The 23,419-nt window shown below is 41.9% G+C and overlaps 2 protein-coding genes across 2 annotated transcripts in view; one reads left to right on the forward strand and one right to left on the reverse strand.

Moving 5' to 3' along the window:
• LOC118777602 (extracellular matrix protein FRAS1-like) overlaps nt 1-600 on the reverse strand; it is a 38,263-nt gene extending 37,663 nt beyond the window's left edge. Inside the window, exon 1 of the mRNA XM_036528698.1 lies at nt 435-600. Within this exon, the coding sequence (XP_036384591.1) occupies nt 435-507 (73 nt within the window). The 5' untranslated portion in view covers nt 508-600. The remainder of the gene's footprint in view (nt 1-434) is intronic.
• Nucleotides 601-8,284: 7,684 nt separating this feature from the next.
• Nucleotides 8,285-21,341, forward strand: cnot6l (CCR4-NOT transcription complex, subunit 6-like). Its single transcript, XM_036529676.1, has 12 exons — nt 8,285-8,436; nt 12,096-12,217; nt 12,445-12,631; nt 12,853-12,938; nt 13,236-13,325; nt 13,453-13,521; nt 13,951-14,108; nt 15,161-15,315; nt 15,901-16,052; nt 16,366-16,593; nt 17,250-17,452; nt 18,194-21,341. Exons 2-12 carry the CDS (start codon nt 12,106-12,108, stop codon nt 18,401-18,403), a joined length of 1,650 nt encoding a protein of 549 aa, XP_036385569.1. The 5' UTR covers nt 8,285-8,436; nt 12,096-12,105; the 3' UTR covers nt 18,404-21,341.
• Nucleotides 21,342-23,419: the final 2,078 nt, after the last annotated feature.

Consider the following 23,419-nt stretch of genomic DNA (forward strand, 5'->3'; position numbering starts at 1 on the left):
CCAGGTGCATGGTTCATTCTGGTTTTTCACATAAAGCGTTATGTTGTTACACAGTCGCAAGAATAACTGACCAATTCTAATCTTCGGCTGAAGCTCCCGTCTTGAAGCCGTGTGTTATCACGCAGAAATCCTCACTACGTTTAATAGCAATCAACAAAAAGTTGAATATACATTAGTATATTTCAGTCACAGTTGAAGACACGATTGTTCAAAGTCGGTGCTCATCTGAAGTGTCGGAAACCTTATTAAAGCTATGACAAGTTCTTCATGTGCACTACTAGGAAATTTGTGCGCACTAAAAAGTCGTCATTGAAAAATACAAAAGTGTGGTAAAACATTCTAGTTTAATTTGCAAAACAAAAGGTAGCTTCCAAAGAATTATACCGCGTTGTAAATCATGCCACAAGCATGTACATGTTGGAAACGATACAAACCGTGTATTCCTCGAGGGATGCTGACAATTCCACCCAGAGCCGCAAGAACGATCCACGCACTCGTAAAGCCCATGGTTGGCAGTGAAAAGATAATATCCAGCAACGAAAAAGAATCTCCTTTTATTGCAAAGGTGAACTGCAATTCATGCCAGTCATTACTGAGCCTTGGTGATGACGGAATTCTTAGAAAGTAAACTTGAGACACGTAGACAAGACATGTGGTCCAGCTACCTCGCAGTCTAGTTCCCAAATCTGATATGCAAATGATGACAGGTAGGCAGGTAGCCAGCGAGTATCCACTCGGCGAAAACCATGTCTTGCAAATGCAGTCCAACTGATTCTTGTCGACACCATCAAAAACTCTAAAACCGAGCGCATTTCACCAGGTCGGAGAAGACTGTCATGTTCCGAATCTTCTTAGCAAAAGCAGAGCAGTTGATTATACATATAGGCAGTGTTACCATCTACATTACGCGATGTTTAGCAGTGTATAAAGAACTGGTGGGAAGGTGTAGATAATCTCAACATAACATATTAGTTGCACCAGGAGTGTTTGCTGCTCTGAATTTTGATCAAACTGCTTTAATCAAATTTGATTAAAATCCTTTAATCCAAACCTGAGCGTGTGGGGACGTCTTCGGAGCAATTTGCACATTACCCGCGCAGAAATGAAAGAGTAGACAGACAGAACTGTTAGATGCAGTTCTCGCCATGCAACTGTACTTGGGTCTCGCAGTTCCGTTGTTTCGGTGAGAAGAAAACGCGTTTTGTCCATAAAGCCGGGACAGAGGCACCGTTGAATCACTGGAGGGGAACGTGGTTCCTGGTTTGTGCCGATGACTATTCAAAAATGGAAAAGCAATCGATTGTGCTACATTAATATGTCAGCCTCATGCCAGCGTGTTCATGCCAAAGTGCCTTTCAGCCATCGTTTGATTCAAGAAATTGTTTTTGGTAGTGAACACCTGCATGCGTAATGGTCCAAACTGAAATAATTTGCTGAAAAAAGGTTTCCCAGTGAAAATATGTACGGGGTCATAAAAGAAATAAACATGCAAGGCAAGAGAAATCATACATATAAATAGGACAAGAAACGCAATGTATGCGATGGTAATTTGAATTACCACCTGTAATTTCGAGGGTTTATTGTAGTTTATTTAGTGCGTGTTTATTGCATACGCGCTCACTATTTTTTCCTCATTCCCGAACAACTTACTTGCATATGTCAAAAAAGTCTGCGAGCTGTATCTTGTTGAAACGTCCTTGATTCTCACCTAGATATATTGATAGTACATACGCCCGATTTCATGTAGACTACACTGCATCTGCAGATTTGTCTAATTTACACAATGATGTAATCTGCAGATTTATTTAGGATGGCTTTACTTACTCTTATAAATATTTCACTACATGTAGTTCAATACCAGATACCCTTGGGATTCAGTCCATCTACAATGTTGCCTAGATGGTGAAAGTTGCACGTACGTTAAAGGGCATATTTAAGGCCCTGAAGGGACTTTTCGTCATAGCTTGCAGAGTATTTACAAAACAGTAAACTTCGCATTTTGATTAATTATTAACAGTTGACGTAAATAGTTTGTTAATATTAGCCTATGATTTACCCTCGAGCGCCACACAAAAGTAGCATGAAACCCCAGTCAGTTTATAAATGTAAATATTAACGTTATAATTTATCTTAGCAAAAAGAACAAAATAAGAATAATAAAATGCTTTCATCTGACATGAACATGAGTGACGTAAACACAAGGGCATGCACGCCCTGGGGTATAATATGACTCGCGATGCCAAGCTGAAAAATTCTGTTGTTGCAGTCCAGAGTGTTCAGGCGCTGCATCAAAGGTTAACTGTGCTCCTCAGCATTTTTTTATTTTTCACCTCATTCCGCATCAGCAGAACATGCTACCTCAAGTCATAGATCAGTACAGGCCAGGCCATCTGGACACCAAAAAAGAGATACTATTTCTGTATTAGTATTTAAAGGTAGCAAACAAAACACTAAGCACAGTGCTCTCTGCCTGCCATCTATTCATCCACGCTGCCAGAGCAGATATTTCTCTGCATATCACACCGTTATTTGTAATGCAGCGCTGCACGCTGTTGTTTAACGGTACCAACCCATTGAAGTATACAGTATAATCTCGTCCTCATTCCAGGCTAGGAACTTCAGTTGGGAAGGTATACGAAGGCTTGCATGATAGGGTATGTTGTGCTGATCATGCCAAGGAAAAGTACCCTGATATACAAAAATGAGTGGACCTTACATTTCAACAGAGCTATTCAATCATCACCATAGTACTACAGATGAAAAGGATTTAATAAGAGTTGCTGTTTAAATAATTACACAAATATCTGTAAATTTTACAAAGGGGGAAAACTTACTTGTTTACCTAAGGCATATCAGAAACTAATTTACAGGTGTGTTTAGAATTATGGTTTTGTATGTGCAATATTGCATCATACGCACTGTGCGCTATAGCAGAAATAACAAAAGCATGGAGTGCCATCAAGTGTGCTTTGTAAGTACTGCAACATTTAATATGACGGTTAGTTCTATAGTGTGGTTTGTGCAATGTATTTTAAAAATTCATGAACCAGAATCCATGTCTCCCTCTCAACTCCCCCAGAACACTGGGTCATAGGCTTTTTTTCCAAGTGGAGAGCAAAGAATATGCTTCAAGGAACCTCACATGAAACAATAAAATGAATTCAACATCAATATACCATGTAATAAAGTGTGATTAAGTTCATTTCCTGCTTTTCAGATAAAGATGTCTAGGAAATTACCTTTGGATTGTACCCTCATTACATCTACAAGAGCCATCAATGACACCACTTCGATAAAGATAATAAACAGAACCATAAAACAACCATCCATATTGTTTTAATTCTTGGCAAGCACAAACCCAGTCTCTCCAAACCAATTTTATCACATCCAGCCAATATAATCTATCCCTATCAATGTCTGGCTAAGGCATTGTACACTAAGGGTAATTTTACACCACCTGCCCAGATATTATCAGTTCAATTCATTTAGCAAATTGGATACGCTGTTTTTATACAACTCGAGGTAGACTATATAAAATCATAACAAAATGAATCAATAATGGATAAAACCAATAAGCACAGACAATGACCGCATTTTAAATTAGATTTTCTCATTTTCACAATGCAGAATTAGATCCATGTTTAGTCAAATGTTAAACGTGAGTTTCCATCTGGTAGACACATTTGAAGTAATGTTTTATTTATTTAAGAGAGTTGGGTAGTGTCACACACTGCAATGAGAGCCGGACGCAAGTGCGGAAACACAAAACTTTATTCTAGAACGGGGCAGGATACAAACAGGGCACAAACAGAAGATCAGATGGGAGACAGGCAGGAATCACAGAACTGGTTGGATACAAAAAACAAGCATTCAAGGACCTAGGCTTAGCATACCCTTATGCAAGAGTAGACTTCGCACAGGAGAACTAAACACAAGGGTTTAAATAGGGGAACAAATCAAAGTTAATGAGGTGGAGACAGGTGAGGGAGATAATCGCTGATCAGACCGGTGATTAGCAGGTTGGCAATGCCGAGCGCTGAATGGCTGAAGCTAGAGTGGGAGGTGGCGAGGTCGTTACAGGTAGTAGTGAATACTGGTAAACTGAGGCAGTAATTAGCATTTATCAGCACTAATGACTATTTATACATATTGCTTTACATACCTGTATTTTCATCACATGCAAGTGAAATTAAAAAGACGTTTGCCTGATAACACTTCTTTGCACAAACCAGGATGCATAACCCACATACTTTCAAAGAATCATTTCCTTTCTAGTTGCAGGAAGAAGCTGTGCACAGCTGAACTGCAGGATGATGCTAACAACGGCATCCAATATCCCTCTCAGCAAACAGTCCTGTGAAATTAAATGTTGAGGTCAGAGGCCACCTTCAAATATCTACGGCAAAAAGGAGAAAAACACTTTCGACTCCTATGCAGAACAGTGTTCATATACCATACCTACGCAAAGGTTTTAGAATTTTCTCTTCTGTGGATTTCCAATGGACAGTCATGTCCATTGCAATGTATTACTTATTTGTTTAGTATTGCATCCACACAGCTACCTGTGTATTTCTTCTGAAGGTTAAAGAGTTAATGTAGCTTACTAAAGGGTTCAACAGGGGTCCCTCCTATAATTTGAAGCTCAGAATCGTAATCAGGTTCTCTAACCAGGACACCAGATTCTGCCCAATGTCCCAGTTCTCTGTTACCAGGTCCTTTTTGTGTAGTTCTCATCTGGCAGATTTTCTCTGTAGAGTTTTTCATTGACTTATAGACTTTGAAGTAAATAGTAAGTAAACAGACAGTAAATATCCAGCTGTATAAATGGATAACATTGTAAAGAACTGTAACCTATGTAAGTCGCTTTGGATAAAAGTGTCTGCCAGATGAATAAATATAAATGTAAATGTAAATGAAGTTTAATGGTAACATATGCTTATTGCGGAAATCATGCATTAAGAAATACAATAAAACCTAAAATTAGCTATAAAGGCCACCTGATCAATATTTACAATATTCTGGACTTACCTGTGGAAATTTTTCCAGATACACAAATCAGAGTTGTTATGTAGCCTATATCATTTGCTGTCATGGTTGGATTCTGTTCTATCCATTGTAGTAGACATTTACAAACAGCACATTCTAATAAGGGTTGTATGAAATTTTATAATAAGAGAACAGTGAATCCCCCAAAATTACCTTTTGCATGTAATGTAAAACTGACTAATTTCATCAAACTGGTACTACAGAGCCCTGGTACATGTGATTTAACGCCTCAAGTGTCCCACTTCTAAAAGTCTATCATACATCTGTCTGTTTTTGTTTTTTCAAAAATTGAAATATCAATCAAGTCAACAATATGTTGATTTATAGATAGCTTGCTAACTACATGGTAAGTAAGATTAAAAAATCTTCAGCTGAAGAAGTAAAAGAAATCATGGATTGTCATACCTTGACCGTGAGGTGGTACCATGCATACTGACGGGCCTGTTGGACCACATGTCTGGTACAGCTGTCGGTGTGTTCAACAAGATCTGTTCCTTTCACATGTCAGCCTGGAGGAGCTGAACAAAGTGCAATAGTTAAAACACATCTAACAGGTGTGCTAATGTCTGTGAGGGCACAGACACTGACTGTCTGCATTGGGTAACAGATGGAACCATTTCAGGCATTACTAGTGATGTATTTTCTGTGCTCATCCATTTAATGCTGTATGAAGTGGTGCTGTGCTTTCTGAGGCTATTCAGGAATTACATGCCATTTAGATGGATGGTATAAATGCGCAAATATATTAAGATGAAATGCTTCGGGTCTCTCTCTGCATTCATAAACAGATTGGTCTTTTCAATAAGATTCAAGTTCCTTTAAAAATGGCTCCCCACAATGGTTGTATACCTGAATCTTAACAGGACCATTCATAAGTTGAGCATATACAACCAAGTATCTTTCTTATATGGAGAAGATCGATCGTGATACAATCAGGACTGTGTAAAAATAAATACCGGAAGTCATCATGAACATTTGGTGTACAAAACAAAAGAACATATTTTATTCTGTGTAAGAGATGTCAGTCTGTTACGTGTCAGATTTCAGATCTTCAGGTGAAATGAGAGGAAGAGTCATTTTAGAGAGTATTTTAGAGAGCAATCTATATATATATATATATACTGTGTCATGCAACATCAATCAAATTTTAAAACTCACTTTCACCAGTTACTGTATGTCTCTAACAAACATCACAAACATCATCTTCCTTAAAGACAGCAACAGTATGTATTTCGGTATGTAGCTGTTGGAGTTTCCAACTCACCAGAGATCGGCTTGTGGCAGTGAGCTCAGCTTGAGAGAGGTGGCTGACACGAGCCCTAGCCTGGCCCCTCAGAGAATGTCCATGTGCTCGGCAGGCGAGACCTCTGAGCTCTCCATGTCGTTCTCCTCTCCCTGAGATTTACAGCAGATGGAGCACAGAAGCACCATGCAGATGACCAGATACACAGCCACAACCAGCCAGACCAGAGCCCCGAACAGGACAAATGACAGGAGGTTGCCGTCCATCTCGTCAATCCATCAACGTAAAGGTTGAGCTCCTCAGTTTTGTGCCGGCTTAGGTCTTCATTTCACTGTGCCGGTGGCAACAGCAGGAAGTACACCTGACTGTGTCAGAGAGACCAGGTCCATTGTATTCCCCTGATGGGAGTACATCTCGTCTCTATGGTCAGCTGCTATGAAACTGATAAGTGGCAATGCTGCCATTAGCTTTCAGCAAACAGTAATCATTTTCTACTGTCAGTGCAGCAGTCCACCTATTCAGTCATATTTATGCATGAACAATATTCTTGGCAGATTCTTTTCAATTCACTTTTAATCTAAGATTGCAAATATTCAAACTACAAAGCCCCTGGATAGTGAGCTACAGTGTGTGAAACAACCCAGCTCAGAAAGTTTTACCACACTCTTCATTGTTCAAGACAAACTGCTGAAACACTTTCAGCATGACCAGAGAACATTTTTTTGTCCTTTATTGCACATATTGTGCAACACAAGCTCTTTACATACCTTTCATTTCAGAGAGAAGGCCTGCTTTAATCACCCAGCACTTGTGGGAGTGACATGTAGACATGCTGGAGGTGTTTAAATAATATGCTGTTTACCAGAATCCCTGATGGGGGTTGAATCACATTGTGGCAAGTGCCAATCCGGCTCTTTTGTAGGGTGACCATATGTCCTCTTTTTCCCGGACACGTCCTCGTTTTGGGAAACAAAACATGCGTCCCAAAAAGAGGACATGTCAGGGAAAGAAAGGACGTATGGTTACCCTATCTTTTGTGTATATAACATTTCAAGAGAACACAGAAAGACCTCCTCCACTAGGGTGCACAGGTCTACCATATATCTGCAAGTTACAAATGCTTCAGTTTCACGTTACGTAAAACATGCCAGAGCGTTCAAACTCCAAACTGACCGACACAAACACATTAGTAGGCTATTAGCACATTCTGATCCTTCCGTGAGCACTTTGGTAGAGCTTACAGTCACAGCCTCTCTCTAGCAGGTTTGCATGGTCCACCTTTAACAAGTACTTTTCTCAAATAATGAGCAAGAGAGCAGAGATAAGGTACTCCACACACCGAGGCCATGTATTTTTATAAATTAGTGGTGACACCAGTAAGTTGCCTACCATTTTTACTTCGTTTGCAACAGCTTGAATATTTAAATAGTTCGTTTGTGATGTATAGCGTTTTTCCCAGTTCAACCACTGAGAAAATATCACTGCTGCGCAACCGCGGCGCTTTTTCATTATCAAAACAAATGTGTGACTTCCCTATGAATTTATCAGGTAACATACTTTCTAAGTAACATGCTAAATGAAGTCCCATTGACCATCGATCTTTTTGTCTACACACACGCACTGCATATTTACCACACAGGTACAAAGTGGTGACACGGCTATCAAAAAGTAATTTATACGTTAGCCTACTATCACTCATTCAATGGTCTCTATGTACCCCTGCGCTTGTAGTCCGATATTATACTAATCATATAGGCTACTAATGGAATGGATACATCTGTGCGCAAGTTCAGGTTTTACTGAGTCGAGTTACTTACAGCATAATAGTACAGTATAAAAGACATCATGGAAAACACGAGGTTTGCTACCTGTTAAAAAAATAGTTAGACATCGAAGGGGGGGGCATGTCGGGCTGTCATTCCCCTGAAGTGACGTTTATGACTGGAGTAGAATGAGAAAAGCTGAACTTTTTTCGCAGTGATCGTAAGAGGGGGTTGGAGGGCGCACTTTGGCTATGAGCGGCCGCCATCATTGTTGTCCTTCCTTCAGTCTTTCACTAACGCTCAGGAGCTGAACGGCAGAAAACTCTGACTGCATGTCTCTAAACATTTCATCCCCGAGTCTTCTGCACCGCTCACTGAATGCCGGTACGTTGTTTTTTGTCTGCGTTAGAAAAAACACCACCTGTTGGTTTTACATGTGGCTGAGTGGATTTTGCGTGCTTATTTTTGTGCGCTCCTTGGACTGCTTTAAGAGGATCTATTCTGAGAGGCTGTGCACGGTAGCGCTGCATGGCTGCGAAGTGAAGGCCCATGCTATTAGCTAACTTCCAAGTGGCAGGAGTATTAACTTGTAAAGTTTGTTTGGCGTCAAGAACAATTTATTACTGATTTAGTCATGAGATGTACGCTGCACAATTTACGTCGCGCTGTCATCGGTGTTGAATGTTTCAGCCAGATGATCACAGCCGAACCGTATTTCCTCTGGACAGCAGGCCCGTTTGTATAGGATTCCGCACAGTTCGCTAGCGTTAGCTACCTAGCTAAATTGCTAATCTTGGTTTTCCCGTCTGCAAGTCCTCTAGTTAGCTAAACTAGCTGCTAATTGTGATGCCAACAATCTTGCACAGCTTGTTAACAAAGGATCTAACAGACAAGATAATGTGACGAGCTACAGTGCCATATGTCCGAACTTCTGACGTGTGTTCAGCATGACAGAAAGTACTGTAAAACACATACTGAACTCCTGCGGACCCCTCAGAGGTCGTTCGTTTTCAAAGTTACACAGCTGGCTAGTCAGCTAGGTAGTTAAGGAAAAGCTCAACAATGGCCAGAAAACAAGTTGTCGGTTTCTGTGTTGAAACATGGCGCCTCTGTGTTGGTTAGAAACGTTTAATATGTTTGATAATTTCCTGACATATGCATTGCATAATGTCTGTAGTGTAGCGATCTTTAGTGAATTGATTTCACAGTTGGTCAGATGCGTTGTGATCCGCATGTGTTTGACAGCTCGATTACACAAGCACGTCTTGAGAACTGCTGGACAGGTCGGGTTCAGTTTGGGGGTTCTCTGTACATGTTGAAAGTGTTAGCAGCCAGGCTCGTAATTGCCAAGACCCAATTAACAGTAAGTGGCGCCTGGATTCATTTAAAAAGCACATTTTTTGTGATAAAACAATGCCGGATGAATGTTAATTCGTCTGGCCTGTAAGTATTCAGACAAAAGAGAGGCGGTGTTTTAAAATGACGCTTGAGGCATAGACAGTATGCATGTCTAATTGGTATTATTTTTGGAGGGGAAAATAGTTCGCATATCTCAGATGCAGTGCAACTGCTGGTGGGGTAAATTACTGACAGCTGCGGCTTACCTGCAGCATAAACCCAATGTTTTGAAAGTCTTGTATAAACACAGGCGGCTGCAAGAGCTGGTTTTAGTGTAGTCCAAGCAGCTCCACTGGCCATGCTGCTAGATATATCTGACTGGAGGTAGACATGGTTATTGTGTTCAGATCGCATCAAGATAACGTGTTGCAGGGGACAAAACAAGTCCATTTAGGGTTAAGACAGGGTGAGGGTCAGGCGTCTGAAACACAGCGATGACGTTTACATAATGCATGATAGCCTCATGGCTCCGGACCAACAGCATGAGCTCAAGCAATACGCTTCTGCTCTGCCATATTGCCAAACCCTATCTCTGCCATACTCAATGCATTTGCCTGCTCCCAGCACTGTGTGTGTGTGTGTGTGTGGATCTGTCTGTCTATCTTGCTATGTGTGCAAAAGAGAAATTAGACAATGCAACTTGAATCTTAGATTACTTCGTATCACTTTTTGCAGGCTCATCATTACAGCTGTATTGTAACTGATAAAGACCACTTATAAAAAGTGTTACCTTTGTCCAGTAATGTTTCTTTGCTCGTTACATACAGTGGTATTGCTGGCCTTTTTGTTTTTGAAGTGTATCAGACAAGTGGTTACAAATGGTCCATAAGTGTGATGGTGACATAACTGGCGTGCTGAAATGACAGATAACACACACAGAATGACACATATCTGCAAGATAGTCTGTTAGCGCAACACAGATACCGAGCTGCGTTTGTCTGCACAGTAGCCTCTGTCAGAGATTGTTTGTGTAGATATCACTGTCGTATATCTAGAAGGGGCTCCTAAACCAGAGGAGGAACTGGGAAGGTGGTTCTGTCAGACTGAGCACAGAAAACAAAGTGCAAAACCGTGTGTTAAATAGATCAATCTCAGGTCTAAATATAATGCTTCCTCTGCGAGTCTTCATTGTGTGTTATACTGTGTGGAATATATCTGTCTGCTACAGTGATTGTGGGGCTGTATTCTGAAGCACATAAAACCCTCTTTATCTGCATATTGGCAAATCCATGCGACTGTGCTATGCCAGTGGATATGAAGTTTAGCTGAAGCACCTTAGTTGCATACAGTACATTATGCAAAGCCTCTTAGACTTTTACAACAAGCAGCTTTCATTACAAAGTATGTCCCATTCTTTATATCCATGTAAATCTCTTGCACTTAATATTGTGCATTTATAACTCAGAGTGGACTAGCACAACAGAAGCAGCCCTTAGCTGACTGGTTGCAGTGGCTGACATTGTACACTGAGATCACAAGTTTGTGGTTTTGAATAGTTTGTCGACTTCAGAACTGTACAATGAAATCGCAGTATGCACTTTACTATATTTGCTTGGCAGGATGTGTGCAAGAGGTGCTGCCAACCCCAGGGGTCAGTCAAGGTTAATTTATTAAAGGAAGGGTTATTTTTGCTTTCTGGAGGAGCCTGTGTTCTCATGGCGCCATGTGTTGACATTTTCCTCTTGTGTCTGTGAGAATACGCACAGAGACGAACATTCTTAGAGACTTCCTGTAAATACAGGAATGAATATGCAGGTCCTCCAGTAAATGCATACTGGGGTTTTCAGATTTCTGTCTTCTGCATAATCCCTCTTATACTGTAGGAGGAATGGTGAAAGAGATGGAGCAAATGCAAAAGCATAAGGAAATATAAGTGAAATGGTGATCTTGTGTATTTCCTCAGTGCATGGACTTATTTTGAGCTGCGGTATGAAGAACAGAACTCCACACTGTATTCACCATAAAAGAAATGGGCACATTGGAGCAAATGTTGTTTTTTCATGTAAAACACATCCCTGGTGTGCTAAACAAACACAGGGCTGGTCCATGTAAAATATTCCCCTTCACTGTGGTAGGTGAGAAAGTATTTATTTATTATGCATACCCTCTCAGCCATTTGCTTGGCCATCCTTGAAACATTTGCAGAGTGCCTGTCCCTAGGAAAACGAGAACAAGTATGTAGGTGTGGGTACAAGGATAGACTAACATGTCACCCTGAAAAGCTGGTAAGTATACAACTGCAGCCATTTTTAGTATTAAAACAATGACCATAAAAGCAGAATTTCCATAAACTGGCATAGACGCAGTGCCTAACGATGATACAGAATGCAGCACAAATGTACACTGACCTCCACTAAGTGGCTAAAAATGACCTGTTAGCACAGCATAACACGATGTCAAACTTCACTGTGAGTAAGGGGTGTAGGGGCAATAAGAGCACAGAATAGGGTACGTCCTGTTTCTCTGAGCCAAGCTGTTGTCTGAACAGGTATGTATTGGCAACAGTTGTTGGGTAGGTTGTAAGGAGTGCACAGATTCTTCTGATGTTGTAATGGAAGAGACTGCAGGGTCATGTTTTTTGTGAAGGGAGAGCTTCCCACTTAGGGTAACACTGGTTTCTGAGTTGCTGTCTCTTTGCCTCCCAGATTAACAGGTATGCCAAAGGAAAAATATGACCCCCCGGATCCTCGCAGGTTGTATACCATCATGTCAGCGGAGGAAGCAGCCAGTGGGAAAAAGTCACACTGGGCAGAGCTGGAGATCTCCGGTCAGTTCCGCTTTCTGATTGGTCACAGACTTTCCTTTTTCTTTTCTCATATAGAAAATCTCTGCTGGTGAAGTGTATAAATATTAAAAGCTAATTTGAAAAATGTAGCCTTTTTTCAGCCGTTTACTGGAAAGCAGTATGGAAAGTGTTTACTGGAGAGTTAATGCTTTTAAAATGTGTTGTATCCAAATGCCTGTAACTTGCGGACCGTTGTCTTGTTGAACCAGGGCGGGTAAAGAGTTTGAGCAGCTCGCTGTGGTCTCTTACACACCTGACCGCGCTGCATCTTAACGACAACAGCCTTAGCCGCATTCCACCCGAAATCGCCAAGCTCCAGCACCTGGTCTACCTGAACCTGTCCTCCAACAAACTGCGCAGCCTGCCGGCAGAGCTCGGAAACATGGTGTCTCTCAGGTGAGCAGAACAGGTGAAGGCACTGAGATGACTCTGTTCTGTGTGGCCTCGCCTTGACACAAGCATGAGTGTATTCAGGAGTATTCTCCTGGTCTTCAGGTGTATTCTCTCTGTGACACATTCATGGATCTGAAGAAACCATCTGCCTTAAATGAGACAAACACCAGTTGTGAAGTTCCCACAGTGAGGATGGTCTCCATTTTGTCTTCTCTGTTTTTCAGGGAATTGCTTTTAAATAACAATCTTTTACGGGTTCTACCTTATGAACTTGGGCGGCTGTTCCAGTTACAGACCCTAGGTTTGAAAGGTACTCTTATTTTTACTTTCAAGACAAACCAATTACACAGCATTCACCTCATTGTTTACCAGTAAAGTGGTAGCAATGCTGTATTTCCTGCCTCCCATCATGCAGTGTAATGTCCACATGATTTCCACTGGAGCAAATGTGTAAAACAGTGTTCAGATATTCGGGATAAGCATCTTTAATCTGCACATTGGAGTTGTGTGTACAATGAGTACAGTATGCATGCTGTACATAGGCCAGGGCCAGAAAGTGGCCATGAGGCAAATTAAATCCTTATGTTCTTCATTTATCTATTTACAGGAAATCCTTTATCACAAGATATCCTCAAACTCTACCAGGAACCGGATGGAACCAGAAAGCTTCTCAATTACATGCTTGACAATCTGGCAGGTACTGCACTGATTTGGACACATTCTTTGATCCATTTTTGTCAGAGCCATACAGCTAAAATGATAGAATTTTAGGAGTTCCACTCATGCCCCAGAAGATAACTGTGTTTGATCTGGCCTTGCTTTAGTACACCCTGAGCAGCTTCCTCCCAGACCGTGGCTTACTCTGAAAGAACGAGACCAAATGATCCCCACAGGTAAATTTCACTTCTAGCCTCTGATTTTTATGTGTGTGTGTATATATATATATATATAATATATATATATATATATATATATATATATATAATTTAAAATGTATAAAAATGTATAAAAATTATATAAAAAATGTAAAATTTAATTATTACATTATTTAATTAATTGATTAATTAATTAATTAAATTATATTTAATAATAAAAAAATAATATGAATACACATATACAGTGTATGGTTGTACACGCGCCAGTATTTCATTACTCTGTTCTGTTGGTAGTTGGTTGTTTTAATCTGCAGTTGCATATCCTCCAGTAACTACGAGCCGATGAACACTTTCACAGCCATCCATCAGGGCTTAAGTCATGTAGGTGCCAGAAGGGCTGTTATGTAATCCGGTCTTTGACGAGCTGTTGCCCCCCTCTCCACCCAGCCGTGTTCACGGTCATGTGTTACAACGTGCTGTGCGACAAGTACGCCACCAGACAGCTGTACGGGTACTGCCCGTCGTGGGCGCTCAACTGGGAGTACAGGAAGAAGGGAATCATGGAGGAGATCGCCAACTGCGACGCCGACATCATCAGTCTTCAGGTGAGAATAGAACCAGGTGCTCCTCTCTGTGCATCTGCTCTGTCCTTGGCCATTTAAGCAGATGGAAACTTCATTGAGAAAACCTCAGGCTAAAGTCCTTCAAGCGAGTCAGGTGAGATGTCTCGGATGTGGAGGTTATTGTTTGCGCTGCAGTTGATCACATGTGACCCTCATGCAGAAGCACATGGTTAAAAAAATGTCACCTGAGGCAAGCTGGAGTGCTATGGACAGATGTGATGAACTGCCTGAGCAGCTTTTGGTAGGAATGGCGGAGAGGTTCTTTTATAACTTACCGTGTGTGAGAAGGAAAAGCCCTCAGAGCTGTGGAAGGAAGAATCTCATTGGGAGCAGTACTGAGTGCCCTGGCAAGGTGTGTCTTACCTGCACAGCTCTCCGGGTCCCAGAAAGGCCCTGGGCAACATTCCATAGATTTACAGAGTTCACAGATTCCCTTCCTCTAAAAGGTTGAGGCGCTGTTGGCAGTCTCCTCCCCCTGCTCCATCTATAGATTAATCTAGATTTTCTGTGGAGATCTCAGGGCAGATTGTCCCCACCCCACCCCAGATGTTCCCGGCATGCCAGCATCCCCACTCGAGCTAAAGGCCAGCATGGCTTCTGTCTCTGACCTTCCTCTCAGCGTATCTGATACTGGTGCACAGCCTGAGGAAAATCTGGTGGAGCAGTGATGGGAACATTAGAGGCCATATCCCATAATAATTCTGCTCTATAGTTTATTTGGGGATTGAAGGGGATTTGTTTGTGATGTGAGAGGTTGTTGGATGTCAAAAGTAGTGCACTTACTTGCTTGTGACAGCTGTTTGTGATTGTGAACTGTTATAGATCAAGGTAGGATTGTGTGTTGTAAGCGGTTGGTTTTCATTGATTGTGATGAGAGCTGAGCATAAAGGGGAAATTGTAATAAAACTGTAGCGCGCTGAATCCAACTGAAAGGAAGGGAGTTTAGCCTGGCTAATTGTCGTCGCTCCCTGTGAGGGGAATCAGACGTTATCACGTTTTTGAATTTTCACGTGTGCTTGTTTATGTTTTTGCAGGAAGTTGAAACCGAGCAATACTACTCCCTTTTCCTCCAGACGCTAAAAGACCGTGGGTATGATGGCTATTTCTGTCCAAAGTCTCGCGCCAAATTAGTGTCTGAGCAGGAAAGGAAGCATGTGGACGGATGCGCAATATTCTTCAAGACCGAAAAGTGAGTGGGAAATGGCTCCTTTCACCGCTTTATGTTTTGTTGTGAACACTTACAATAATCAGTCAGTGTTCCCATTCGGGCCTATCCAGTCGCCCAGTAATTAGCTGTGGAAGATTATAAGTTTAGAGCCAAGTAAAGTCATCACTGAAGCGGCGCCCACTGCTTGGCACAGTAAGGGGGCTTGGCCATTTGACAGACTGCCAGTCCAGGAGTTCATCAAACAACTTCCATCCACAGAAATCTGCTTTAGGTGTTCAGCTATGGAGCACCTCATATTATTTCATTAGGCAGTCTTACCCTGTGTATTCTTTTTTGTCTGATAATTGAAACAAGCTTTTTCTCCCATTCATGCAATTTTAAATGACATTAAGGAAGCTTTATTATTTTTCATGTTGTGGTTGGGCCATAACTTCTGTGATTAGGAACATTAAAGGTATTTGTTTCAAAAAGTTCCTTTTTGTGCTTGTACCAGCCTTGTGAATTGCAGCTGTGTCTCCCCTTGACTGGCACTGTCTTAGTATTGTGTAGTTTCCATAGAGTTGATAAAACAGTATGATTGTTGATGGTGTTCTCTGGATTTTGCAGATTTACACTTGTGCAGAAACACACAGTCGAGTTCAACCAAGTAGCCATGGCGAACTGTGAGGGGTCGGAGGTCATGCTGAATCGAGTGATGACGAAAGACAACATTGGAGTTGCTGTGCTGTTGGAGGTCAACAAAGACCTCTTCTCTGGCGGTAAAGAGCTTGCCGTGTGTTACCATTTCATCTTTAAATTACCAACAACTTAACCCAGCAGCAATAATTATGTCTGTAGGGAGGAAAAATTTGTTTGTGTATGGTATAGTCTGTGTGTTTCTTGTAACATCTAATGATTTGTAATGTGTTTTTAGTAACTGATGTTTTTCTCTTAAAAAACATGTATATTGGTGTTCCAGTATTTTACGTAGTGGCAACAGATGTTAAAAACCATGTAATATTAGCATAGATTGGCAATGACATCTGTTTGCAAGTCCCTTTAAGTAACAACGTTTCTCGGCTGCGTTTTAAGGGACGAAGCCCTGTCAGGAGAAGCAGCTCCTCCTGGTGGCCAATGCGCACATGCACTGGGATCCCGAGTACTCGGACGTGAAGCTGATCCAGACCATGATGTTCATATCAGAGCTGAAGAGCATCGCAGAGAAGGCCGCCGGGTCCGAAGGCTCCAACTCGCCCACAGCAGACCCCGTTTCCATCCCCATCGTCCTGTGTGCAGATCTCAACTCCCTGCCCGACTCAGGTAGGGCACTATAGAGCACAGCACCTGTCTTGGCTGCCGTCAGCCAACAGGTGTCCAGCAGAGGGCTCTGTTTAATAGGTGTTGAATGTGAGCTACTAGAATTTCTGCTGCAGTGGTGTCAGTGAGTAATATAGCCACTGTTACCTGAACTGCTACTTGTAATGGTGCTGCTGGTTGTAACTATAATGTGTAATATATAAGCTATGTCACACTGCATTAGGGTGTCTGCCAAAACAGTAAAGGAGGCAGTTAGTTATATGACAAAGGCTAATGCAGTACAGCGCCACTCAAAAGTTTGGACACACCTGATTAAGATGATGGGAAACATGCATTCAGTGACATCCAAAGACTTATGCTTGAAATTTGTTTCTTAGGCATCATCTATTATTTATATTTGTCTATGTATGAATGTCTTTCCAAAAAAATTATTTAAAAAAATATTTTTTAATTACTTTGAAGAATCTGAAATAAAACGTTGTTTTGCTCACTGCATAATTCCATTTGTGTGATTTCATAGTTTTGATGTCTTTACTATTATTGTAAAATGCGGAAAATAGTAAAAATAAAGAAAACTGAGTAGGTGTGTCCAGACTTTTGAACGGTATTGTACATTGAAAAGTGGTCGCTCTTGTTCTTTTGTCTGGTTTTTCCCCAAGGCGTGGTTGAGTATCTGAGCAACGGTGGAGTGGCGGAAAACCACAAGGACTTCAAAGAGCTGCGGTACAGTGAATGCCTGACCAACTTCAGCTGCAACGGGAAGCACGGGAGCTCGGAGGGCAGCATCACGCACGGCTTCCAGCTGAAGAGCGCTTACGAGAACAACACCATGCCTTACACCAACTACACCTACGACTTCAAGGTAGGGCCGCCATAGTCAGCTGCCGGGCCCTTTCACCTTTCTTGGGGCTGTTCGAACTACTGTGATATGAAGCCGTTAACTTCATGGGTCCTGTGTCTTTTATTTATTTTTTTTTTTTGAGCCATGTCCTTCCCGCTTGGCCAGTTCCCTGTCCTTTTAGCCTGGTGTTTTACATCATATTACATTATGTTCGTTTAGCAGACACTCTTATCCACAGTGACTTCCTGCACAAGAGAACAAAAGGGTATCCATTCAAATTGGATGAGCAACAGTGTCAGACTAACAGCACTTCCAGACCACTGAATGTGAGCACAACACCATTCAAGCCTTACCACAAATTAACTTGTGTTAACTAAGGGAAGTGAAGTGCACACACTATTATACATCACAGTTGCTAGATCACAGTATCCCTAAAGCCTCGTAAAATAAGCAGCAAGTAATGCATTTAGCAGGTGTTAGGGGATGTGGATTGAGGTGGAACCAAGATGCAAGCTGAAGAGGTGGGTCTTCTGTCTGCATTATAAGATGGCCAGTGATTCTGTTGTGCTGACCCCTGGGGAATTCATTCCATCGCTGGGGGATCAGTAGAGACAGGCATTGTGTCTGAGAGGAGCGACCCCGTCAGGATGGGGCAAGTCAGTTGCCCCACGGTCGCAGAGCATAGTGATGTGGGTGGTAAATACTAAATTTGGTGGTGGTAAATAATTTTGAAGACTCTTTCCTGTCTCTGTCTCTCTCCAGGGTGTGATCGACTACATCTTCTATTCCAAAACTCACATGAGCGTTCTGGGGGTGCTGGGGCCCCTGGAAACGCAGTGGCTGGCAGACAACAGCATCACGGGCTGCCCCCACCCCCACATCCCCTCCGACCACTTCTCCCTGCTCGCCCAGCTGGAGCTGCACCCACCCATGCCCGCCCTCAATGGGCTGCACCTGCCCGTCCACAGGTAGTGCAGCCCCGCCCCCAGCCCCGCTCCCAGAGGACATGCACAGCTGTAGAGTCACGCCCTAGACACCTAGGAGTGAAGTATGGTTTTCATACTGACTGACTTTCCCCCAAGCTGCTCCTTTTTTAACGTTTGCACATGGATTTTATTCTTTTCCTCTTGAAAGGCTTGATACCAAATTAGGGTTGGGATTCTCGTTTTCGTTAATCTTACCGGAGACTTGCTGCTTTGAGGTTTAAGAAGTAATAATTGTCTGACTTGAAGATGTTCACCTGGAATATCAGTGTTTATCCTCAAACACTACTGGTGCTTGACTGCGAGAGCTTTAAATTGATATTGACCTTTTTACCCAGCCTTGCCTTTCAGCTGTGCTGGCCAATAGTACCCTCAGATAAGTGTGGCACCTTGATCTTTAACACTATTACGTGCACACTGACATCTTGAGAAACTACCTGAAATGTCTCCTTGCATGTGGTCAGTAAGGATTTATAATTGGTGTATGTGGAAAAATTAGGTAATGAAACAGGATCCCAGCCCTACTCTCAGAGAAAAAAACCCATTTGATGTCCTCATGTTGCTGTATCTTTACTATGCATTTTCTTACATTGGTTTGATTTGCTTGCAAGCAGTGTTCTCATGAATCAGAGCAGTGCTCCCACAAATCAGAAGAGTGCTCTCACAAATCAGAGCAGTATTCTGCTTTCAGATGACGTTGCTGCAGTTTCTGGGAAACCATGAAGCTGTTGGTAATATCAGGCCTTTGCAGATCAACACATTCAGGTGAATTTATGTAGTGTCTGTTTATTTAAAATGTTCACATTCAGATACCAAATACAGTGTTTATCTCTGTCATATCTTTGTAACAACTCAAAAGCTTGTGTCCTGCTGTCAGTAAGGAGTTCCTTTACTAGCACCTCCCCTTGTACTTGCTAACAGGTAATATTAGTCTGTACTTAACCTCCTGTGCCTCCACAGTACAGTGAACACTGTTACTGTTGCGAGCTGTGGGGCATATTTAAAGAAATTAATACTGAACTCAGCAGTACTTTTGGCTGAAATATTTAAAATTATTTGGACACATTTAGGAAAATTTCCAAACGAGCTTTTGAGTTTTCTGTTCAAAAACTCCAACCCCTTTGCACAGATAAGCAAATACATTGGACATATGCAGTAGCTCATCTTTGTAACAATGAAATAAGGATTTTTACGGAGCTGTGATGGTAACCTAAAGCATGTTTAATATGCAGGTCATGCACTAAATGCCCTGCATAAGCCTTAGTGAAATTGTCACCCCTCAGTTGAACATAAATAACAAGTCCTAATAGGTCAAAAATTTTACATGTGGTTCTGTTTGGCATATAGTTAAGTGTTTTTAAAATGCTCAGAATGCTTGTTTTTCTTGGCACTCATGAATGAAGCCATTACATTAAAGCACATTTTTTCTTTTTTTTTGGTATATAGTTATACCTTATACCTTTTAGGTGAAACTTACACCCCATAGTGTGTGATTGTAGTTGTTGTTTATGTGTGAATCACTGCTTGCACGATTTGTCCTGGTGATGCAGTCTCGGCTTCCTTTGCACTTGAGGGTGATGCTAACTGAAACGCCTCTAATTTCAACAGCTGCCGTCTGGCACCAGCACGAGACATGAGGCCCATACTTCACTCCCAGCACTTTGTGAATTCTGTTTGTATAAATCGGAGGTAGGACCTCACCTACGATGATTGTATTTTAGCGAAAGAGATGCCCGTTCTGTCCGTTTTGCAGCAGGAGGTCCGTTGGGGGGGCAGGGGGATGCTCCACTGTCTGCTTCAGGTTCCCTTTTCTTTGACACGGATGTTAACAGTGGTACACACAGGGTTTCCTCTCCAGGCGAGTACCACAGTGTAGGCAGTTATCTTTGAGGCTGTCAGCCTAAGTCCTTCGGCTTTGTCACGAGAAAAGGCAATCCGAGCAGCGGGTAAAGCCGATTTTTAACTGTTTTATGTTTTTCCTTTCTTTTCTGTTCCCTTTTTCTTCAAGGGATACATTTTTGTACGTAAATGTATGGAAATTGTATGATACAGTATTAAACGTTGGTGTTGAGTGTGTTCCATATTTGGGGGGGGGAGGAAATCATGCTGATTTTAAAGGTTTTCCTCTGTGAATATTTTTCGCTGTGGTGACTGCTGCATTAGTTGCTCAACTGACAGACAGTTGAAGAAATTACACTCAAGCAAAAGCTTTCAAATGCAAATCCAAGATCCACCCATTTCCAGCTGCATTTCAAGTGACTCTTTGATTTTTCCCTGTGTCGTCAAATCCTACAAAGTCACTTGGGTCATGAACACCATGGAAAGGCAACATTTCTATATTTGTATTTAATAAAAATTGTTTTTAAGAGCATACTCTTCCATTTTTATAAGACCGTGCCTAGTTTTTACAGTCTCTCCAGCAGCATCACTGCCTGCCGCTCCCCAGAGGGTCAGGGACCTGTCCAAATCCAAACCTCCTCCATCTCTGCTGGGATACTCTTTAACTGGTTTATTTAAAAGGTCCTTAGCTGAACACGTCCTGATGGACAGGTCATCGGCAAACGGCCGTCAGTCCATTTGCAACCCCTCTTTCCGGTTTTCACCTCATGCCACCTGTGGCTTGTAGTGATACTGCATGGTTTTGTGCAACATATCACTTTTCATGTTGAATAGATGGTGTGTGGCTATTGGGCGAACTCTTTCATGATGGTGACACACAACTTCTACGTTGCCATTTTAAATTTAGATGGTTGTTAGTATCCTTCAAGGTCAATGGCGACTAGTAATGACTTATCTGAAGATGAGGCAGATTATATAAAATGACAAGCTCCCCAAACTGATTGACAAGTCAGAAAAGATTGTTAAATTAATCAAGCTACATCTGACATTTAGTTTTGTCAGAGAAGCCAAAAAACCCAACCGCCCCCCCCCCCCCCCCCCCCCCCAAGAATATTCTACATTTTGTCTAAAAATATGTTTAAAGGTACTTTTCCAACCATTAGTATGTTTTAAGCACTTAATCGGAATATGCAAGACCATTGGACACTGGCCGGAACATGTGAGTGGTGTGATTATTTTGGAATTTCAGGGATAGGAATGTCAGCATTTGGCATTGAGTAGTTGGTGTTTTGATGGGTGTTGCTGTGTCACCTGTTTTTGTGTGAAGTTTTAAATGTTGCTGAAATATTTTCTCTTAGAGGAGATGCACACTTGTAAGTGTGTGGTAAGACAAGTACAATGGGAAATGTGAAAGTTGAAGTGGCCGTGTTGAAGGATACTGTCCTATGCTCTCATAACATTCAGAAGTGTGGTCTCTTCTTAATTATACTCCATTTGTAATCATGGTTTTATCACTCTTAACCAAATCTGGGTTTAATTAGGAAGTCGGTATTTCTGGTTTGACTCACGTAGGGTCTGTTGTACAGTACTGTACCTGCCTCGTCTGTCCTTCATAAGTGGGCATCACGTTTTGGTACAGCTCAGGTGAAGCTTCTGCTGACTCAGTTGTGTCAGATGCTGACAGCCATTCATGTGCATTGGTAAAAGAGATGCAGCATTTCTCTTCTTAATACCCCTAAATGATGGGCTGCAGTCATGATTTACAGTGGAAACGAACCAGCATCAGACAGGTGTCATCAGGGGTTTTCCGGACAGGTGCCTGAGATTACAGCAGGTCTCTGTGCACTTTATATTCTTATAGTTGTAGTAAATGATGCCAGCTGACCATTGGAAAGGGCATCTTTGACAACCCAAACAATCTCTGGCTTCCATGTAAAATTGTGGATAAAAATCTCATGCAGATAAAATCTCATGTATCTCATGTAGATATTGGTTTTAAAGTAACACTGTTCATCTTGTTTCTTGCCTTCAGAAATACTGATTTTGTCAGCAGTATTGAAAACCAAAGTCATTGAGGTGTGTCAGGGACGGTATTGATCTGAAATGCTGCCCACTCCCTTTTATCGTGTACTTAAGTCAGGTTTGTGACCATGGGAGCAGAGAGCGATCACACACCTAATAGGTGCGATGTTCCTCATGGAGATTTCTGACTTTGGGTTTCTGTGTGCTGCTCATCAGCGTCCTCCCCAGTCCTTCTCTTGTAATGGCACAGCTGTATGGCATAGATCCTGGAACAGTGCTCATTGAGCGCTATGCCGTTTGGTGGGTTGAGAACACCCACACAGGGGTCAAAGCCAGGCTGTGACCCACACACCTATCTGTAGTTCACCAGACATCTCATGGATGCTAACTTGTTCACTTGGTGCTGTGGCAACATAGGTCTGCTGTTATTGGTGGTTTTCTCCTGAGGCCTTGTAAAGTTTTCAATGAGTACTGAGGCTCCAGCTGGCCGCTGAGAGAAAGCAGTCCTGCCTTTTATAATTATTTCAGATAAGCAGCTCTGGGTAGAGTTGCCATGGACAGCAGTGTCCATACGTGCTCTTTCAGGGGCTGCAGTGTGCACACAGCGTGGGGTGCCTGGCATTCCTCACTGTTATGTTTCATCCTGGTTTCTGTCTTTCTCACCACCTCCCTCATGTAGGCAATAAAATGGCTATTTTCAAAAGCAGTTTACAGTTTTGTGTGTTCTGTTTAATTGCACACTGTGTGTGTGTGCGTGTGCGCGTGTGTGTGTGCGCGTGTACAGTTTACAAATATTGCTTGAAAATTTACACTGGGTACCATGGTAATAAAAAAACAGGCTTCCTGGCTGGTATAGTCTGAAAAGGAGCTAACTGAGCACAGGCTAAGCCTTATAGCTTTGATATTTGCCAGTGTGAGAGATGGGCTTATGCAGAGATATTGCTGAGAGGTCAAGATGAAACGAGGTGGAGACCAAACCCCTACCTTGTCGTCAAATTTTTGTGTTTCACTATTTCAATATATATCATATACCATATTTCAATACATCATGTGCTCTTGAAGGATGATATGCCATATTAAAATATTTAGACACAATAGCTGAAAACTAGTTGTATAGAACTTGATGTAGTACTTCATGTAAAAT

Source organism: Megalops cyprinoides, chromosome 5 (assembly GCF_013368585.1).
Source record: "Megalops cyprinoides isolate fMegCyp1 chromosome 5, fMegCyp1.pri, whole genome shotgun sequence".
Taxonomy (NCBI): Eukaryota; Metazoa; Chordata; class Actinopteri; order Elopiformes; family Megalopidae; genus Megalops; species Megalops cyprinoides.

Bases quoted from the DNA above. Each gene is read 5' to 3' on its own strand.
- cnot6l (XM_036529676.1), top strand. From the start codon at position 12,106: ATGCCAAAGGAAAAATATGACCCCCCGGATCCTCGCAGGTTGTATACC. The intron at 12,939-13,235 runs GTACTCTTATTT...ATCTATTTACAG, and splicing joins ACAGACCCTAGGTTTGAAAG to GAAATCCTTTATCACAAGAT. The intron at 16,053-16,365 runs GTAAAGAGCTTG...CTGCGTTTTAAG, and splicing joins CAAAGACCTCTTCTCTGGCG to GGACGAAGCCCTGTCAGGAG.